At 42.3% G+C, this 21,386-nt stretch overlaps 1 protein-coding gene across 1 annotated transcript; it reads left to right on the forward strand.

Annotated features, from left to right (window-relative positions):
- Positions 1–5,620: 5,620 nt before the first annotated feature.
- Positions 5,621–18,777, forward strand: TDRD6 (tudor domain containing 6; the record flags this gene model as incomplete). The annotated part of the gene is made up of 4 exons (XM_080806952.1): positions 5,621–11,678; positions 13,060–13,184; positions 14,911–15,000; positions 18,174–18,777. 4 exons carry the CDS (start codon positions 5,621–5,623, stop codon positions 18,195–18,197), a joined length of 6,297 nt encoding a protein of 2,098 aa, XP_080663078.1. The 3' UTR covers positions 18,198–18,777.
- Between the last annotated feature and the right edge of the window lie 2,609 nt (positions 18,778–21,386).

Raw genomic sequence — 21,386 nt, forward strand, 5'->3', positions numbered from 1 at the left:
TGAAACTCAGTTAAGGTTTATGCAGGCCTTAAAGTATAATACAAACTTTTTTATATGGGTCGCCTGTCTCACAAGAATATCCTCCCTCACAGAGTAGCAGAGTCCTCTTGGTTCAGGCAACTCTGGACATGTTACTAAGTTCTTACCTTCAACAACTCCTCATATACAATAAAAATGAAAATTTTTAAAACCACGTCCAGGACCTTCTGATTCTGACTCCAAGCCATGTTCCTACTCTTTGCGTTTCACTCCATACCTGCACTCAACCTCCTTGCAAATGCAGCGTTCCACTTTTTTCTCTGGGGATGCTCTTCACTTGGCTGCTTCTCATGCGTGTTCCTGCTGTACTCCCCACCTAACTCTGCTCCCATCACTACCCGCCCCCCATTCATGCTCACTTTGGGGTTAAAGCCTACTTTAGTATCTAGAATGATCTCAGAAGACTTCCACATTTTCAACACCTCTGTGCTCCTACTGTTTTCCCTACTGAGGATATGTGTCTGTATATATGGATTTATGCCTGCTTTTCCTATACAGAATGAATTGCTTGCGAGCAAGGACCTTGTCATACATCTCTGTTTCCCTTAAAACCTCAAACAGGAGCCACTCAGGAGGTATTTGTTGCATTCAGAGATTTTTTAGGGGGTGGAGAGAGAAAAACATTTCTGCACACATGATGAAGTCCTATGTTATTTTTCTCCTACCTTCAGAATAATTATGCTGGGTTAGTAACATGTGATTTCATGAGCTTCTTTACCATACTAACTGCTTAACTGCATTTTCAAAAGATCATGTGTGTTTAACATATGTAATTGTTAGAATGTTAAGAAGTATTCCACAGTTTAATAGCTATGCCACAAAAAAATCGAGAATGTAATAGGTTAATACAAAATATCTGGTTAGTTAATAATTAATAATGTGACCAGTTTATATTATTCTTCCTTTTGCAGTGTGTATGGAAGTTATATCACTCTTTTGGCCTTCATTGGTAGCATACAAATGCACATTTACCCACTCAATTGTTTTATTATTTCTGAATTGTGAAGAATACATGATTATTTTTCTCTTCCCATACTTTACCTCCAACAGGCTGCTGTGATTGTCAACAGCAGCAGGAGCCACTTTGAAGGTTTGATAAAAGCAGTTGAAGATGCTTAAAGATGTCTGTTTGCTGAAAATATCTGGTAACAGGAATATATGTGAGTAAATATAGTGCATTATCCTGATTTTTAAAATAAATCTTTAAGAATGCCTGATTGGTTGTGAAAGGTTTTGTTTTGTCCTGGTATGGTTTCATCCTGATGTATTTTTAAGTGAAAATGGCCATAACAAATTTAGAGATAATTTTTAAGCCTTAATCTTTACTTTTCACAATTGAAATAGAAACTGACTTCATTTAGGTATCAGATTTGAAACCTTTACATTAGCGAAAAAAGAATCCTTAGGCCTTGTCAATATAAATTCATTAATTTATAGTAACTCCATCTCTGCATTTAATCCAGTTCTATTAATCTAGTTCTGCTGTGACTAAAAACGATTGACAACTGGTAATCACGGTGATGGGCATGCTCCCTGACTGAGCACAGAGGGGCAAGATAACACTGGAATTCTTGAAACACTGAAGAATCATTCTCCTTTTTTAATACCATATTCTACTTTGATTTCCATAATACTATTCCCTCCTTTTGCTTACTATTTTTCAGTCTCTGTTGGCCATTTCTTTGCTGCATTGTACTTAAATTTCAGTTCTTTGAGGTTCTGTTCTTGGCCCTTTTGTCACTTTTCACTCTCTTCCTCTAGGAAGAGTCCCGCAGTTCTGTGACTATAGCTACTACACTTACACTTGTAATTCCCAAACATTCACCATTGCTCAGTAAATGGTAGATGTTGCCATTATCTGTGTTTTTGGCCCTTACACAGTTCTCAGGCTTTAGGAATGTTTTCTCAGTTGTCAACTATATACCTCCTCCAGGATGGCCACAGTCCCTGTGAGCTGACATTTCCCAATATTACAAAAAATATTGCACAAATTTTGTACAAATATCATACAAGCTTCTGTATAAATATTGTACAAAAATATTTGTACAAAAAATATTGTACAAATCCTTCCTCCCTGCCCTTTAAAATCTGGTCCTGCTCCGGGATTCTCTGTTGCACTACAAACTCACTAATGCAGCCAAGAAACCTCAGGACAGCCTTGACTTCTCATTCGTTTTTTTGTTTGTTTTTTAACTTATCGTCCAAAACACTTAAACCCATTTATAAAAAAGATGACTATAGACCAATGTCTCTTAGGAACATAGATACAAAAAAATCACAAGTGCTACTTCATACCCATTGGACGGCTAGTAACAACAACAACAACAACAACAACAACAACAACAACAGAAAATAACAAGCACTGGTGAGAATATGGAGAAATTGGAACCCTTGGGCATTGCTGGTGAGAATGTAAAATACTGCAGCTACTATATAAAACAGTATAGGGTTTCCTCAAAAAATTAAATGTAGCATTATCATGTGACCCAGCTGTCCGCTTGTAGGTACACAGGCTAGGAACTGAAAGCAGGGACTTGGACAGATAGTTGTATACCAATGTCATTTTTCACATAGCCAAAAGGTAGAAATCCAAATGCCCATAGATAGATCAAAGTATGAACAGATAAACAAAATGTGGTGTATGCATATGTATATGTGTACATATACTTATATATATACACACACAGATAATAGAATACTATTCTGCCTTAAAAAGCATGGGAATTCTGAGACATGCTAGAACATGGATGAATCTTGAAAACAATATGCTGAGTGAAATAAGACACAAATAGACACATATTGTATGATCCTATGTATATGAGACAACTAGAATACCCAAATTCATAGAAACAGAAAGTAGAACACTTTCTATGGGCTGGAAGAGGGGAGAATGAGAAGTCAGTGTCTTATAGGTACAAAGTTGGGGGTGATGGAAAGGTTCTAGAGATGGTTGGTGGTAGCAGGAGCTTAATCTTCACGTGCAGTGGTCTGATTTTTTAAGTTCCATGTCCAGCAGCAGAGCAATACAGAGCAAGTAAAGCTATCTCTCCCAGACACGGAAGAAGTGGGACATTGGAAATATCTGGGAAAATGGGAGGAACAGGCTCTCAGCCCATAATGGCTGAATGATATGCCCCGATTATCCAGGGCCCTGAGCCATGGAAGGAGGTTGAGGGGCAAGTTCAATAGAAAACAAGTCATTTACTCTGTCTACAACCCTGTGGTCTCTGTAAGTTTGGTTATAGTGCTTGAGCTGATACAGGGAATTGAAATTTCCATTACTCCATGGGATGATCAAACAAGTCCAGATGATAATAAGACCAATTTATAACGAACAACTTCCTTTTACCATAAATGACACAGTGCCAGATAATCTACTTATTCTCTTGTTAAACACTTATTGCATGTTGACTAAAAGTCCCATATTGTGCTAGACACTGAGAATATTAAAATAAATGAGAGGAGTTCTTGCCTTCAAGAAATTCATGTTCTGGTAGGAAGGAGAAATAGTAAACCATTGCATGATATGATCAATGTATGTTATAAACACTAAATGTAACAGAGGTTTGTAAAAGGCAGGGATAATCAATTCCACCTGGGTGAATAGTAGGGGAAGAGGACTTAAGACCTAGATCTTGCTAGATGTTTTAAAATCAAATGTTTATTTTTCTTCTATCATGAATATAAAGCATTAATGAAAGAAAATCTGGAAAATGAAACTAAACTGAATTTTCAAGGATGAGTTTATCAGGTTAAAAATCTAACTGTTTAAAGAAATCAGATGATTCTTTTATTTATTCATTCAGTGAGTATTTATTGCCTCAGTCCCATGATAGGTTCCAGGAATGCTCAAAGACAACTGCCATTAAAAAGTAAGCACAGGAGAGGCTCCTGGCTGGCTCAGTCTGGTAGAGCATGTGCCTTTTTATTTTTATTTTTTTTTTTAAGATTTATTTATTTATTTGACTGAGAGAGAGAGAGAGAGAGAACACAAACAGGGGAGTGGGAGAGGGAGAAGCAGGCTTCCCGCTGAGCAGGGAGTCCCATGCGGGGCTCCATCCCAGGACACTGGGATCATGACCTGAGCCAAAGGCAGATGCCTTACAACTGAGCACCCAGGCGCCCAGAGCCTGTGCCTCTTGATCTTAGAGTCCTGAGTTCAAGCCCCCTGATATATAGAGCTTGTAATCAATCAATCAATCCATTCATCCATCCTTTAACAAAGATAAAAGAAAGCACAGGAGGCTTTGGCCATGAGGTTACATCTAACCTGAATAGATAGAAAATGCTGAGATTTACACTGGTAAGCCAGGATTATATTAAACACTGTCTTGGTTTTATCTACATTGTATTTGATATTTCAAAATGTGAAGGAGTGACATGAGACACTCCCACAAATGTGTCGGACTTTGCAAATGAACAGAAATCTACTAAGACAGATCTCCGGGAGCTCCTCACAGTTTGCCTGCAGGTTCCCCTTCCACTCCCTCCCCCTGGAGGATTACCCTGGTTAAGACTTAGGTGGGGGAACAGAACAAGAGTCCAGCCAACAGATCCTCTGCCATGGCGGATACAGCCAAGAGTACCAAGTCATGTTTCTTCCGTTCCTCTAGACCTCCTTTTGTAAGTCCGGTTATGTGCCAGCTCTGTGAGGAAAAGAATAAATGCCTACAAAGTTGGGAAGCTAGAACTAGGCAAACAAAAAAGCAGGGAAACTCAGACCAGTAACTGTGGAAAAGGAAGATCGAACAGTTTCCAAGTACACCCATACTTTATTGTAACGCTCGCAACAGCTCTATCAGTTCAAGTGCGGGAAGGGGTTCATGGACGAGGGTGAGCAGCTTGCTGGGCTCAGAACAAGGATTGTGCACAAGCCACCATTCGCGCCGCTCCGCCTCAGCCCCGAGGGAGCGCGGGCCCCCCTCAGGGTTCGGGCCCTAACGGCCAGGCGCGTGCCATGGGCGCCTCCAGGTCTCCTCCCAGTTCTCTCCAGCCCAGCACCGCGCGGGGCACCGGGCCTGGCTCAGTCCTCGGCCAGCGGCCGCACAGCGAGCAGCTCAGGGGCCCCTCCCGGCGCCCCGCCCTCGGCCAGGCCTTCCCTCCGCGGCGGAAGGCGCCCCGAGCAGCAGGCTGGGTCCCGACGCTGCCCCGCGTAGCCCGCGGAACGGCCCTCGAAGCCCCTCCCGCCTCCCGCCCGGGCTCGCCTCCCGCCCGGGCTCGCCTCCCGCCCGGGCTCGCCTCCGCCCGCCCCGAGAGTCCAGCTCCCTACGCCGCGCCGGCCGGCCGACCCCCTCCCGCGCCCGGAAGCCGGGAGCGCGCGCTGCAAATGCCTCCGCGGCGCGACGGTGGGCGGTTGGTCCCGCCGCCGGTCCTACCAGTTGGCGCGAGTCCGGGGGCCGCGGCGTCTGGCAGGTCGCCGAGGGGGCGACTCGCCGGGCGTCTTCCCCGGTCGCTCTGTGCCCGGAGCCCGGGTCTGCGGGGCCGTCCAGCCGAGGGTGCGGGCGCGGGGGGGGGCCGGAGGGCCTGACGCGCCGCCCTGACCGCTCGGGGGTCGACGGCCGCGCCGCGCCGCGCCGCCGTGATGTGCTCCACGCCCGGGCTGCCCACGCCGGGGGCGTCGCTGGTCCTGCGGGTGTCGTTCGTGGACGTGCACCCTGAGGTGATCCCCGTGCAGCTCTGGGGGCTGGTGGGCCAGCGGCGGGAGGAGTACCTGCGGCTGAGCCGGGAGATTCAGGAAGCGGCGGCCACGCGCGGCCCGTGGGCGCTGGGCGGCGCCTCGGCCTCACCGGGCGAGCTGTGCCTGGTGCAGGTGGGGCTCCTGTGGCACCGCTGCCGCGTGGTCAGCCAACAGGCGCAGGAGAGCCGCGTCTTCTTGCTCGACGAGGGCCGCACCATCACGGCGGGCGCGGGCTCCCTGGCGCCGGGGCGCAGCGAGTTCTTTCACCTGCCGTCCGAAGTGCTGGGCTGCGTACTGGCCGGCCTGGTGCCGGCGGGCGGCGGCGGCGGGGGCGGCGGCGAGCCCCAGCATTGGCGGTCCAGTGCCGTGGACTTCCTCAGCAGCCTGCAGGGCAAGCAGGTGCACGGGCGGGTGCTAGACGTGCTGCTGCTCCATCGCCTGGTCCTTCTGGAGGTTCCCGGGCTGTTCCAGCAGATGCAGGAGCTCGGGCTGGCGCGGCAGGTGCCCGACAGCCTCTTCCGCTCGCTGCTCAAGCGCTACCTAACGACGGCCACTGCTGGGCTGGGCTCCGCGGCCCCGGTCCTCCCGCGGGTCCCTCCGAAGCAGGAGCAGCCTGGCCTGGATTACTTCTACCCGCGGCTGCAGCTGGGCGTGACGGAGCCCGTGGTGGTGACCCAGGTATGTCACCCCCACCGCATCCACTGCCAGCTCCGGAGCCTCTCACAGGAGATCCACCGCCTTTCTGAGAGCATGGCCCAGATCTACCGGGGTTCCATGGGGGCCGGGGATAAGAACTCTACCAGTGCCACCTGGGAAGAGAGGGAGGAGAGCCCAGACAAGCCTGGCTCTCCGTGCGCATCCTGTGGGTTGGACGGACATTGGTACAGAGCGCTCTTGCTTGAGACTTTTCGGCCCCAGCGCTGTGCCCAGGTGCTCCACGTGGACTACGGAAGGAAGGAATTAGTGAGCTGCAGCAGCCTCCGCTACTTGCTGCCTGAGTATTTCCGAATGCCCGTGGTGACCTACCCTTGCGCTTTGTATGGACTCTGGGACGGTGGGCGAGGCTGGTCTCGGTCCCAGGTTGGTGACCTGAAGGCCCTGATACTGGGCCAGGCAGTGAATGCAAAGATTGAATTTTACTGTTCCTTTGAGCACGTTTATTATGTCACCCTGTATGGAGAGGATGGGATCAATCTGAATTGTGTGTTCGGAGTCCAGTCCTGTTGCTTGGCCGACCGGTTCCTTCAGAGCCAGGGAATGGAGGAGGAGGAGGAAGAGCAACAAACAGCTTTTCAGTCTCCGTCTCCTGCTGAAGAAGTGGATGAGGAGATTTCACTCCCAGCCTTAAGATCGATCAGGTTAAAGATCAACGCCTTCTATGACGCCCAGGTGGAGTTTGTTACAACTCCTTCCGAGTTTTGGATTCGGCTGAGGAAACACAAAGGCACCTTCAGCAAGCTGATGAGAAGAATGTGCAGTTTCTACTCCTCCGCCAGTAAGCTGGACGGCGTCGTTCTGAAGCCCGAACCCGATGACCTTTGCTGTGTCAAATGGAAAGAAAACGGCTATTACCGGGCCATGGTCACCCAATTAGACGACAAGAGTGTGGATGTGTTTCTAGTTGACCGTGGCAGTTCGGAAAATGTGGACTGGTATGACGTGAGGATGCTGCTTCCCCAGTTTCGGCGGCTGCCCATCCTGGCTCTGAGGTGTACACTAGCAGATATTTGGCCCTTGGGGGAAAGTTGGAGCCAGGAGGCCATTTCCTTTTTTAAGAAGACTGTGCTCCACAAAGAATTAGTTATCCATGTCCTTGATAAGCAGGATAATCAATATGTTATCGAGATTCTTGATGAATCAAGAACAGGGGAAGAAAACATTAGTAAGGTAATTGCTCAAGCTGGTTTTGCCAAGTATCAGGAATTTGAAACCAAGGAAAAGATTCCCGGAAATGCCCACTCTCCAGGGCATGTTTCAAGCCACTTTACCGGTGAGAATAACAAAATATCTCCTGCCAAAAAGGCAGAAGTAGAACAGAAAGCCAAGAGGGACGATCAAACTGCATCTGTTTCAGAAATTTTGACTGATAGAACAGTCATTACAGATATTCCAGTTGGACTAGTTGTGCCAGAAAGAGAGAAGAGACTATCTGTTTATTCTCCTCTTATAAAGAATTTCTTGGAAATTAAGCCAGGCTCTTGTTGTAAAGGAGAGCTGAAAGTTGGAAGCACGGTAGAAGTCAAGGTGTCTTATGTTGAAAGCCCTGGCTACTTCTGGTGCCAGCTGACCAGGAACACCCAAGGATTTAAAACTTTGATGTGTAATATCCAGGATTACTGCAAGACGACAGCTACTTCCTATGGGGGTACCACCCCTGCCTGTCTGGCAAAACGAACAGTAAATGGAAAATGGTCCAGAGCTGTGATTCATGGGGTACAATCTGCAGAGCATGTCAAGGTCATGTTCGTAGATTACGGAGACAAAGAAATGGTATCTGTAAAGAATATTTACTCAATTAGTGAAGAGTTTCTCAAGGTTAAAGCCCAGGCTTTTCGGTGCAGTCTTTACAATTTAATTCAACCAACTGGTCAAAATCCTTTTGCTTGGGATGAAAAGGCAATACAGGCTTTTAGTGAATTTGTAGACAATGCCTGGGAAGAGAATCTCGAATTGAAATGCACAATATTTGCTTTGGCTTCAGTACAAGATGAAGAACTGTTTAATGTTGTGGATTTGCTCACACCTTTTCAGAGTGCATGCCATTTTTTGGTAGAAAAGAGACTCGCAAGACCAGTTAAACTTCAGAAGCCTCTGGAGTCCTCTGTTCAGCTACATTCTTACTACTATTCGACACATGATATGAAAATTGGAAGTGAAGAATCTGTGTATATAACACATGTTGATGACCCTTGGACATTTTATTGCCAACTGGGAAGAAATGCGAGTATTTTAGAACAGTTGTCCTGTAATATTACACAATTAAGTAAAGTTTTGTTGAATTTGCAAACAACTTCCTTGATCCCTGGAACCTTGTGTCTTGCCAAGTATACTGATGGAAATTGGTATCGAGGGATAATAATAGAAAAAGAACCAAACAAAGTATTTTTTGTGGATTTTGGAAACATTTGTGTGGTAACAAATGATGATCTGCTTCCAATACCAACTGATGCATATGATGTCTTACTTTTGCCCATGCAAGCTGTGAAATGTTCATTATCTGACATTCCTGATCATATACCAGAAGAAATTACAGCATGGTTTCGGGAGACTATTTTAGATAAGTCATTGAAGGCTTTGGTTGTAGCAAAAGATCCAGATGGAAGACTGATTATAGAACTCTATGATGACAGTATTCAAATTAATGCTAATATTAATGAGAAGTTAGGGCTACTTGGCTACAAAGGTGGGACCAGAAAAAAAGAAAGTGTAGCACTCATCGCTACAACTGAAACTCTTGAAATAAAGAAGGAAAATATGAAATTGTCACCTATACAGTATGTAAGTAAATCCACAGAGAACAAATTATGTAGTGTGGGGAGGTTGGGAGAATCCTACAAATCTAAGATCAGCTCAGCATGTAAGGAAACCAAGCTTTTACGAAGTTCAACAAAGGCAAACTTAGTCACTCGGTATCAGGACTCTGTAGGAAATCAAGGTAATCAAGTGTGTCTGGTAACACCAGAAAAGAAAAAAGGTTTTGCTGAGCCACCTTTGAAAGCGAAAAAACTAGAAGCTACTCCTTCAGAGAGAAACATAGGAGAGTCCTATAACAAAGATTTGCCTCTAAAATTTTCTGACTTCCCCCAGAAGATCATAATGCCTGGCTTTAAAACAGCTGTGTATGTTTCTCATATAAATGACCTTTTAGACTTTTATGTTCAACTAACAGAAGACGAAGCTGAAATCACTCATCTTTCAGAGAGATTAAATGATGCTAGAACAAGGCCCAAATACTACTCAGGTCCACCTTTGCAGAGAGGAGATGTAATCTGTGCCATCTTTCCGGAAGACAATTTATGGTATCGTGCTGTGGTCAAGGAACAACAACCCAATGACCTTCTCTCTGTACAATTTATAGATTATGGCAACATTTCTGTGGTTCATACTAACAAGGTAGGTAAACTTGACCTTATGAATGCACTGTTACCAGGATTGGGCATTCATTGCTCCTTGAGGGGACTTTGGGTCCCTGAGATTTTAAAATGTAAGGAAGTGATGCATTACTTTTCCCAAAGGACGGATGAGGCTCAAATAAGATGTGAATTCGTTAAATTTCAAGACAGATGGGAAGTTATTCTTGCGGATGAACATGGGATCATAGCAGAAGATATGATTAGCAGATATGCTTTCAATGAAAAATCTCAAGTGAGACTTTCTGATCAAATAATTAAAAGTGCCTGTTCAAAGTCTGTCAACGAAACCGACACTGACACTTCACTGTTTCTCAACTGGTATAATCCAATGATGAAGGTGATAAGAGCTTATGCCACCGTGATAGATGGACCTGAGTATTTTTGGTGTCAGTTTGCTGATACTGAGAAACTTCAGTATTTAGAAGTAGAAGTACAAACAGCTGGAGAACAGGTAACAGATTGGCGAAGTTGTGTCCCATGCCCTCATATTGGAGATCCTTGCATAGTGAGATATAGAGAAGATGGACATTATTATCGGGCACTTATCACCAGTATTTGTGAGGATTATCTTGTATCCGTCAGACTTGTAGACTTTGGAAACATTGAAGACTGTGTGGACCCTAAAGCACTCTGGAACATTCCTTCTGAACTTTTGGTGGTCCCCATGCAAGCCTTTCCATGTTGCCTTTCAGGGTTTAACATTTCAGAAGGTGTGTGCCCTCAAGAGGGAAATGACTACTTTTACGAAATAGTAACAGAAGATGTGTTGGAGATAACAATATTAGAAATCAAAAGGGATGTTTGTAATATCCCTTTGGCAGTTGTTGACTTGAAAAGCAAAGGTGAGAGTATTAATGAGAAAATGAAGAAATATTCTAAGGTTGGTATTAGTAGCAGTGATCTGCCCTATGAAAAAAAAGGCCCAGAAACAAAGGGAGCCCTTGGGTCCCTCAGTCCTGAGGTTAGACTTAAGAAACCAAGTAGTAAAGCTGGACTAGAGAAAACCCCATATGTGGAACCATCCACAGATGAGCTCTCTGAAAAAGTTGAAAAAGGCTTGAACATTCTTGAAACCAAGCCAAGTAAATTCTATGACCCTGACACCGATAACATTTTTGAAGCTTTCAAAAACTCATGCAAAGATAAAATTGGCCCCGAGGTACTGGAAGGTAAAATAGAATGCCATCCAGTTGACAAGGCAAAGTTTGATGATAAATACCTCATGACAGGATTTAACGCGCTACTACCCCAGGCGAGCGAAACAAAGGAGGTGTTAGAAATGAACTCCCTTGAGGTGAACCTTTCCCCTGATGATGAATCCAAAGAGTTCCTGGAACTGGAATCCATTGAGTTACAGCATTCTCTCGTCGGGGACGAAGACAAAGAAGAGCTAGGCCTGGTGCCTCCAATAGTGCCACTGTCCCAGGGCTGTGACCCAGAACCCCCCTTGCAGCCATTTACGATGCAGCTTTCCCTCAGCTGTGACTCTGAGAAACAGCCAGAACTTGAATTACCCACAGCCCAGCTGTGTATGGATGACAAAATAAACCCTTTGTCGCTAAGAGTTGGTCAGATGGCCCAGGAACCCACGTGTGCGGAAGACACAAGAGAGCCAAGTTGCGTGGAGTGTTACCAGGACCAGCATGGGTCACCGTTGCACCTACATGCAAAGGATTGCCATCCCAACACGCAGATTGAAACCAATATATATAAAGAAGAGTTTACAGAGTATCACAACAGGGATGCCATTTCACCGTTGACTTTGTTCTCTGAAGAAGAATCCAGAGCGGGAAGGAAGCACCATAATGCTTCACAAGACCATGTCTCAGGTAGGTGATTTCTCTTTATTTGATGTCTTTCAAAAGTACTTATTTATCTTAAAGATAATGATAATTTTTTTGGTCTTATTTGTTTTTTGTAAATTAATTTGGGGACGAGGGGAAGGTCAGAACCTGAAAAGAAAATCAGATCTGGATTTCATGAAGGGCATCTTAAATGGGGGGGATGAAGTTGTGAAATCCATGTAGGAGCCCGCTGGATGAAATGCTGAATTGTTAATACTGTGTTTACAAGTAGATTGCCTAAAATCGGTGTCTCCAAAAAGCAATTATGTTTAAAATGTAAAGAAGTACGCTCCAAAATCAAGAGTTTATGTTTTTTTGTAGGTCTTAAAAAAACAAGGTTCCTTTGCTAAGCACTACTGTGGGCATGAATTGATAGGGATCAAGTTTGCAGTTTTCAAACTTAACTGTTTTGCTTTATGCATATAGCTTGCCGTTGATTTAGAAACCCCTAAACAAACACTGGATTTAGGGAGCTTATATTAACCGGACAAGAGAACAGCCATGAGTAAATATTGGAGAATATTTTTTTTCATTAACTTTTTCATGAATTACATTTACTGATATTTTCCTGGCTCCTTAATAAGATTTAAAAGTTACATGAAATGGCTAACTTTCAGGGTTTTTTAAATGATCAATGTCAGACTTTGCATAAGTACATTTTTATATTGTTAAATTTGAACCATCATATAAAAGAGAGAAAACAGTGGTCTAGAGAGAATGGAAATTACCATAATCCCACCATTGATAAAGCTGCAAAGCACTTGCTTGCTGTCCTCTTTCACCGTGTCTGTGTGTGTCCGTTTACCTACGGTTTTAAAAACTAAACCAAAATCACGTTATCATAGTGTCGAATCCTGCATTTTAATCCCTTAAATATGCTTTCAAAATATTTTAATTCTATGGTATGCCACTCCGTGGATATACTGTGATTTATTTAAGTATCACCGTAGATTTTTAGTCCTCGTCGCCACATTTTAATAACAAGAAGTGATAGCTTTATGATAAGAATGTCTGCTAACTTGTAATATGCTGCTTCGCTAAAGAAGTGGTGGTTGTAACCGCTGACCACACCACATGTAGCCACAATAACCAACTTTTGAGAGAGAGAGTTTCAAAGTCAGGAATCCGATTCACATCCTTAAAAAAACCACATCACATCGTGGGGGTGTTTTTTGAAGAGAGCGGTAAGGAATTCTATTGGGAAGGGGTACTGGAAGAATTTAAAGTGAAATCCAGGAAGAGAGATAGACTCAGACCATACATGATGCTGGTTATATAGTAAGTGCAGATTAAGGAAATGCTCTAATAGTGTATCTAACTTGAAGGGATTAAGAGGTATGCATTGAGGCTTTATTCAATTTGGCAGCTCAACCGGAGAAAACCTACACTCTGAAAGGATTTACTGTTGGATCTGCATGTGTTGTGTGGTCAAGTCTAAGAAACACATGGTCTAAATGTGAGATTCTGGAAATCACTGAAGAAGGCACAAGGGTAAGTGAAGTGGAGGTACTTTATCTCCAAGTGTACTAGGTGACTGCTAAGGAAATGTTACTGAAATTTACCAGACTAGAAAATGCAACTGAATAGACATTTACTGGATCATTCCCCCTGATAATTTGGTGCCCTGCAAAAGTCATTTCAAAGTTCAGATAGAAGCATCCTAGAAAGAAACAAGAGTCTTAGGCTCTTTCTCCTCCCTTGCTTCTGAAGTCCTGTCAGTCACCAAATTCTACACTTTCCACTTCTTGTCGCCTAGTTTTAAACTTTTTTATGCCGAATGCCACTGCCTTGGCAGAACAAGTCCCTTGTTTTACAAGTAGATTACTCTATTATCCCTCAATCTGGTTTATTTCTAGTCTTCCTTCAGTTGATTCTCTATACTGCCAGTGTGAAGTCTGTCACATGCAAGTCCGAGTTAGGGCATTCCTGTGTGTAACAGTTGCTGGGGCTTTCCAGGTCCTAGTGCTCCTCCGGTGATCTGAAGACCTCCCGTATCAGAATCACTTGCTGTGTTTCTTCGACTGGAGATCCTTAGACCTTGCCCTGGCTGGCTGATTCAGGATTTCTGGGGGTAGGACCAGGAATGTACATTCTTATGCCATTAAAATTTGAGAACCACTGGTCTAGGGTAGAAAAGTCAAGCTCATTAACAAGGGTCTTGTGAAGAATTGGAATCCTCTAGGGTTGAGTGTCTGTATTCATCTCCAGTCTTATGTGTGTTTTTTTTTTTAAGATTTTATTTTTATTTATTTATTTGTCAGACAGAAATCACAAGCAGGCAGAGAGGCAGGCAGAGAGAGGAAGGGAAGTGGGCTCCCTGCTGAGCAGAGAGCCTGATGAGGGGCTCCATCCCAGGACCCTGGGATCATGACCTGAGCCGAAGGCAGAGGCTTAACCCACTGAGCCACCCAGGCGCCCCTCCAGTCTTATGTTTGTGTTTTATACCTTATATTAGATGGACATTAAATTGCTTGATTTCTCTTAGTATACTATTCCACTTGGCTTCTCTGCTCTATTTAATAATCCAGTTTTATATACTTGTATTCTATCCTCCTTCCAAACTGGTTAATTTTCACTTATTTTTGAAAGAGTTTCATTTTGCAATGCCTCTTCCGTGAAGCATTCACTAGCATTATTTTCTAAATCTCTCCATCTTGGGGCACCCAAGGCAGGTAAGCATCTGCCTTGGGCTCAGGTCATGGCCGAGGGTCCTGGGATCCAGTCCTGCACTGGGCTCCCTACTCAGAGGGGAGTCTGCTTCTCCCTCTCCCTCTGCCCCTCCTTCCTGTTCATTCCATCTCTTGCACTCTCTCAAATGAAAAAAAAAATAAAATCTTAAAAATAAATAAATAAGTCTCTCCATCTTTTCACCCCCCCCCCAATACCTCGGCTTGACATCTATATTCTATTCCTATTCTTCCTGCTGCAGAAGTCTGTACTTCCTATATTGTATTGCAGCGCTCTGCTTGTAGGTCTGTTTCTCCACAAAATTTTGGACTTCTTGAGATCTCATTTTTAACCGTCTTTGATCTCTAGGCATAGATACACAATATGTTAATTGAATGGAAGTTCTGTTGAGTTGAAACGTAATATTGAAGTTTAATGAAGTTTAATTCATTGCCTTTTGAGGTATTTCACTTGAAGAAGGATCGCTATGGTCCATAGATCACAGTTTTTGGAAACTCCCAGTTTTTATTAATTTCTCTTTCTCTTGCAGGTTATGAACCTTTCAACTGGTACGGAGGAGATAGTGAACCCTGAGAATGTCTGGAATGGCATACCCAAATTGGATAAGAGTCCATTTGAGGTATGGAATTATATAAATATTAATTCATGAGAACATTGTCCTTCATTTTGAAAGGTGACTTAAGCTATTTCCAAAGCCCTTGTGTTTGGGAATAATGGAGGAAAAAATACCAATATGGGGATAACAACAATGAAAAACAGCAGTAACAAAATCAATGATTCTGAATTTTATGCCAGGCAACCCTTTGGGCAAACTAGTTATTACTGTTTTACTCTTTGGGGTTTTGGAGGGATTTTAAAAATGATGAAATAGATCCATTCAAGACAAAGAGGTTGATCGATTTTGTTTTCTTTCGTGATATTTTTTTCTGTTTATATGGAATGTAAATTTATCATCTGTGTATTTTGAGCATAGTTGATTTCATTCTGCATATAGTTTTATACTCTATGTTCTTCATTTAAAATTATATGGTGGGTATTTTCCATGCCATTATAATATCTGGGCATTTGAGTTTATTCTGTTTGGAGTTTATTGAAGTGCTTCATTTAAAATTGGCGTCTAATAGTTCCAGTACCTGATCGTCTCAGGACTTGCCATTTAATGATTGGCTTGAAAAATGATTAACTTTTCCTGGTTCTTTGTATGTTGAGTAATTTTGGATTATTCCCAGAGTGTCTTGAATGTTATGTTGTAAAACTTTGGATCCTGTCAAAATCTTCTAGAAAATATTGAATTTTTTTTTAGCGTGTGACCAACTGTTAGGTTCATACCACAAGTTCTGTCTCTCCTGAGTTTGTCGGTTCCAGTGTCAGTTTACTTTAAAAAAATTTTTTTTAAAAAATATTTTATTTATTCATTTGTTGGGGGTGGCGAAGAACACAAGCAGAGGGAGAAGCAGTCTCCCTGATGAGCAGGGATTCCCAATGTGGGACTCAATCTCAGGACCCTGGGATAGTGACCTGAGTGAAAGGCAGATGCTTAACTGACTGAGCCACCCAGGCATTCCTACTTTTTTTTTTTTTTTAAGATTTTATTTATTTATTTTACAGAGAGCAAGCATGAGTTGGGGGGAGGGATAAAGGGAGAAGGAGAAGTAGACTCCCTGCTGAGCAGGGAGCCCAACACAGGGGCTTGATAGAGATCATGACCTGAGCCGAAGGCAGACACTTAACTGACTGAGTCACCCAGGCCCCCTCTTTCCAGAAATTTTAGCTGTAATCAGAGTGAGAGAGAGGCTTTAGTTGGTTCATTCTACCTTGGCTGCAACCAGAAGGCCATAGCTGCATAATATGATATGACATGAATGGTCAGTCACTTGTTAAACCATTTCTCCTAGTGCTGCACATCGAGGTCATTTGAAATGTTCCACTATGAAAAATCACTGGACATCTCTACCTTCTTATATTAATTCCATGTTTTTGTTTACTTGTCAAAAATAACAACTTGTATCATTTATGTTACATCAGCAGTTACTAAGACTTTCTTTTACATTCTGATCTTTACATTCATTAATTTTCAAGCATCCACAGCCACAGATAGATACATACAAGATTCTGTTTGGATAAACTACCCTATACCTGCCAAATAGAAGGTAACCATTTAAGACAACTTAAAGCGTTCATAAAATAGTATAGATATATAGATATAACTCTGGCCTTACATGGTCATTAATGAGATTGAAGTGATTCTTTCCTCAAATTTGAAGAAACTTACATATGTGTCTACAAAGGAGCTGTGTTCCCTTAAAAAGTGGATATTGTGAGGTATTAAATTTTGTATGACTTTTCTGGTGATATGTCAAGGCACTGTGATCTGGGAGTCTTTCTGATTACTTTTTTTTTAGAAATTTTTCTCATCTGAGTGATGTCATTTCACTGTAAGAATGTCTCATGAATTGACTTCTGTATAGGCCTCACGTACACCTACAGTGCTATTATTTGTTGAAAGGAATACAGGAGAAATAGCCCTCCTCATTAAGTCTTTAATAAAGGGTATGTGGCTCACTCACCATGAATAATGTGTTCAAATAGTAGCTCTTTGAAAAAGACACCAGAGTTGTGAATTTGGGAGCTAAAAATTGGAAAATGATACTTTTCCCAGTGTGGGATGTTCCAGAGAAGTGAGTACTGGAAAGATAAAACATGTACTTGGATGATTCTTCACTGTAAAATCAGATTGTCATACTTTTAAAAGGGTATGTTTTTCATTGTTTACATTTTTCTGGTTTATCTATGGTCCCCTTTCTGATTTTAATCATTTTGTGTCTGTAACAAAAAGTTGATAGTACTCCAAAGGTTCTTTTTGTGGGGCTATATTCCAAACAGGGGGAAAAGATCTTTTACTTTGTGTCATCGGATGATACTGCAATCGAAGGTCACTTGTGTTTTTATTTTTATCTATTATTATTATTTTTAAAGATTTTATTTATTTATTTGACAGAGATCACAAGTAGGCAAAGAGGCAGGCAGAGGGGGGTTGGGGGGGAAGCAGGCTCCCTGCTGAGCAGAAAGCCCAATGCGATCCCAGGACCCTGGGATCATGACCTGAGCCGAAGGCAGAGGCTTTAACCCACTGAGCCACCCAGGCGCCCCGTAACTTGTGTTTTTAAAAGAAAATAACTTTTATCACCAGCTTGCTAAGTCACAAAGATACCATTATCCTGAATCCTCAAATAAAAATGGTCTATCAATTTCCTTAGATGTCAGTAATAGAAAAAAAAACACAGCCCTTTAGTTAAAAATATTAAATGTGCTTCTGAGGATAAATAACCAAGAAGAGGATTTCATGAAATGTCATAAGAAAACTTTATTTGTTGATTGAATTCATCTTGAAAATTACATTGTGAATTTGATAAATTTATATTTTAAAGGACTTTTAAGAATTTTCTCAGTGTTTATTAAACAAAGGGCTTATTTGGTTATCAGCTTGGCTAACATCATTCTGGCAAAATATAAAATATGCCAATTTTATAATATTTTAGAGAAACTTTGTCTGATAATGGGTAGAGTGTGAGAACCAAAATATTAAAAGAAAAAAAACAAACAAACAAATGAGGACAATCTCCATGGGATTATTTCTCCATAGAATAGTTCTCACCATTTTGAAAGGACATTCAATTTGTTGTGGGGGCACTATGTAAATAATTTTTTTATTTCTTTCTTTTTCAACTTGGAGGTTTTGGGGTTTTTTTTTTCTCCCTCTTTCTCTCTCTCTCTCTCTTTTTTTTCTTCCAGAAAAGGGGTCTGGAGGTGATCTAGATTTAACAGTGGATCCACAGATGTGGCTAGTCCGCCGGTCAGGAGCTGCTGTCCCACCAGTGGCATCTCACCAGGCCAACCGAGCATTCGAGCACATCGAGAGCATGTAGTCCCAAGAAGCTGCCATTTTTGAAACCTCTGATATGCGCTGAAAACCAAATAGATCTCACTGTGACTAGGCAGTGTACTTATAGTGGGGTTGCTGTGTATATGGATCTGGGATCTTCTCCCTTTAAATGTGTTATATTCTTAATCAGTTAGGAGAATTTATTTTGCTAAACAGTTGGCTAGCACATTACTCAAATTGCAAAAAAAAAAAAAAAACCCAAAAAACAAAAAACCCAAACCCTATTTTTGTTCCTTTTGAATATAGTGTTTAAATTAAAATAGAAAATTATAGGTTTATGACAATTATATCCTCTGATGTTACTTTGGGGGATGGGTTTGTTAGCAGTAACTCCTCCCAATGTTTTGTTTTGTTTCTGAAGCTGTCTGTCTAGTTAAACATTTGACTAATACTCTGTTTGATTTTGGAAGTATTCTAATATGACCCAAGATTTGAATAAAGTTTCTCCTGAAAGGTGTGGTGGTTTCATTTCATTAAAAAGGAAATACAATTCTGGGTATCTGTGGTTGTGGATTATCTGTAGTATTGGAATCACAGTTCTAGAAATGGGGGAAAGCAGTAATTGTCAATATTAGCTCTTAGAGGTCAGTCCCTCAGTTGGTGCTTTAAATGTATGTCTCATTTAATTTTCAACTGCAAGGGGCATATCAATATTATCCATAGTTTACAGGTGAGAAAATTAACGCTTTTTAGAGAAGTTACATAACTTATCTAGGTCAAAGAGCTGGAGAGTCTCAGAAACCTGATCAAACCCAGACCCAACCAACTTCAAAGTCCACTCTGTTAAAACAGAGTTTGTATAGGTGGTGGTACAGATCCAGTTGTGGGACACTCTTCAGCTGTATGCTGCTAACGAGCTGGGTGACCTGCACAGGTTATACAAGGTCTCTGAGACTCGATCTTCCTTCATCTGTCAAATGGGGATGATAAAACCTTTCTCAAAGTGTCTTTAAGACTGGAAATAGTATTCTTTTCTTTGCAAGAAAAGAATGTGTGCACTGGGTCATTATTATATTTTTAAATTTTAACTCACTAAGTCTTCTCCATGGTTGTATTCTCCTTTAGCATCTGCATGGCCCACTGATAAAGGAATTTTTAAAAAATGCTACTTAATGAGACATCAGGACAATTGGAAGGGTTATCCATTTCCAAAATGAGTAAGGAGGTTTGCTTTGTGCAGGTGGGGGAAAGAGGCACATCTGAAACATAATCAGACTCCCAAAGCCTCTGGTGGGGGAGCAGTGAGAACTAAAGACATTGAAAGGTGGGTATAGTTTCAATAAGTAGAGAGGTGAGGGTTTTGCAGTAAACATAGTTGAGGTAGAAAGCCTACTGCTTGTCCCTGGGATAAGAGGAGACAAGTTGGGTTCATACCTATAGGTGATGCAGCTACAGATTAGTGTCAGAAAAGGTCAGAGAAGATACCTTAGGGCCAAATTATAGAAAGCCTTCAGTTTCATGCTAAGGAGTTTATTTAACACCTTAAAAATTTTAAAAATCAGAATGGCTATAGGATAGAAGTTAGATTTCTCAAAATGAGCGTTTTTGCTCCATAAAACACTTAAGATAGCCTGAAGTATCACATCAAAATACATGGTCACTTATTAACTGAGAAAAAGGGGTGGGGATGGAGTGGTTGACTAGGCTCGCTGTGAAACCGGGTATCCCTGTTCACCCAGGCTTGAACACGTGTGGAGAATTCACAGGAACCAGACCACCATTAAGCCAAAATATACTTGACTCATGAGTGTCACAGGCTTTTATATTCCTTGGGAAACAAAACCCATTTCCCTGGACTCCTAGATATATAAGCAAGTTTTGAGTTTTTACCTCCATGTGCAGACCTACCTCAGGGATATATGGGTTCGGTTCCAAACCACTACAATGAAGTGAGTCAATGACTTTTGTTGATCTCCCAGTACATATGAAAGTTATGTTTACACTGCACTGTAGTCTATTAAACATGCAATAGCATTATCTAAACAAAGTGATATACATACCTTGATTAAAAAAAAAACAACAACCTACCTAATTGCTAAACAAAAATTCTAACCATCACCTAAGCTTTCACTGAGTTGTATATTTTTGCTGGTGGAGGGTCTCTCTTCCATGTTGATGGCTGCTGACTGGTCAAGGGGGACGGTTGCTGAAGGCTGGAGTGGCTGTGGCAATTTAAAAAAATAGGACAACAATGGGGGGTACCTGGGTGGCTCAGTCGATTAAGCGTCCTGGGATGGAGCCCACATCGGGCTCCCTGCTCAGCAGGAAGCCTGCTTCTCCCTCTCCTGCTCCCCCTGCTTGTGTTCCCTCTCTTACTGTCTCTCTCTGTCCAAATCTTTAAAAAAATAAAAATAAAACAATAAAAGACAATGAAGTTTGCTTTTTCGATGGACTCCTCCTTCTATGAACAGTTTCTCTTGCATTCCGTTTGACAGCATTTTACTCACTCCAAATTGGAGTCAGTCCTCTCAATGCCCTGCTGCTGCTTTCTCTGCAAAGGGTAATTCCTATTGTAAATCCTTTGTGGTCATTTCAACAACCTTCACAGCATCTCCACCAGGGGCAGACTCCAGCTCAAGAAACCACTTTCTTTGGTCATCCATAAGCAGCCATTCTCAGCCCCTCACGTTTTATCAAGAGATTGCAGCAACTCGGTCCCATCTTCAGGCCCCCTCTTTGAATTCAAGTTCTCTGTTTCCACCCCGTCTGCTGTTACTTCCTCCACTCAAGTCTCGAACCTTCAGTTTGTAAGAAATGCAATAAACTGCATAGTCCACTAAAGCAACATATACCTGTGTTGGGCTATTCTGCTTCCACAACTTCGTACAGAATTCAAGAACGTCAAAGTAATTGGAAAAATCAACCAGTTACAAGTACTCTGAATGTTTCCTTTGTTACCTTCACAGCCTTCGGGTGAATAATGGGTTGTAACCGGAATCCCCGGCCTGTCTTATGCACCTTCCTTGAGTAGGTAGAATCCACCAGAGATAAACCATCAAGTAAAGGCAAACAAATAAACTCTCTTTCATCCATCTTAATCTGCTGCCTTTGCCTTGTCTCCA

This window comes from Martes martes, assembly GCF_963455335.1.
Source record: "Martes martes genome assembly, chromosome: 6".
Lineage (NCBI taxonomy): Eukaryota > Metazoa > Chordata > Mammalia > Carnivora > Mustelidae > Martes > Martes martes.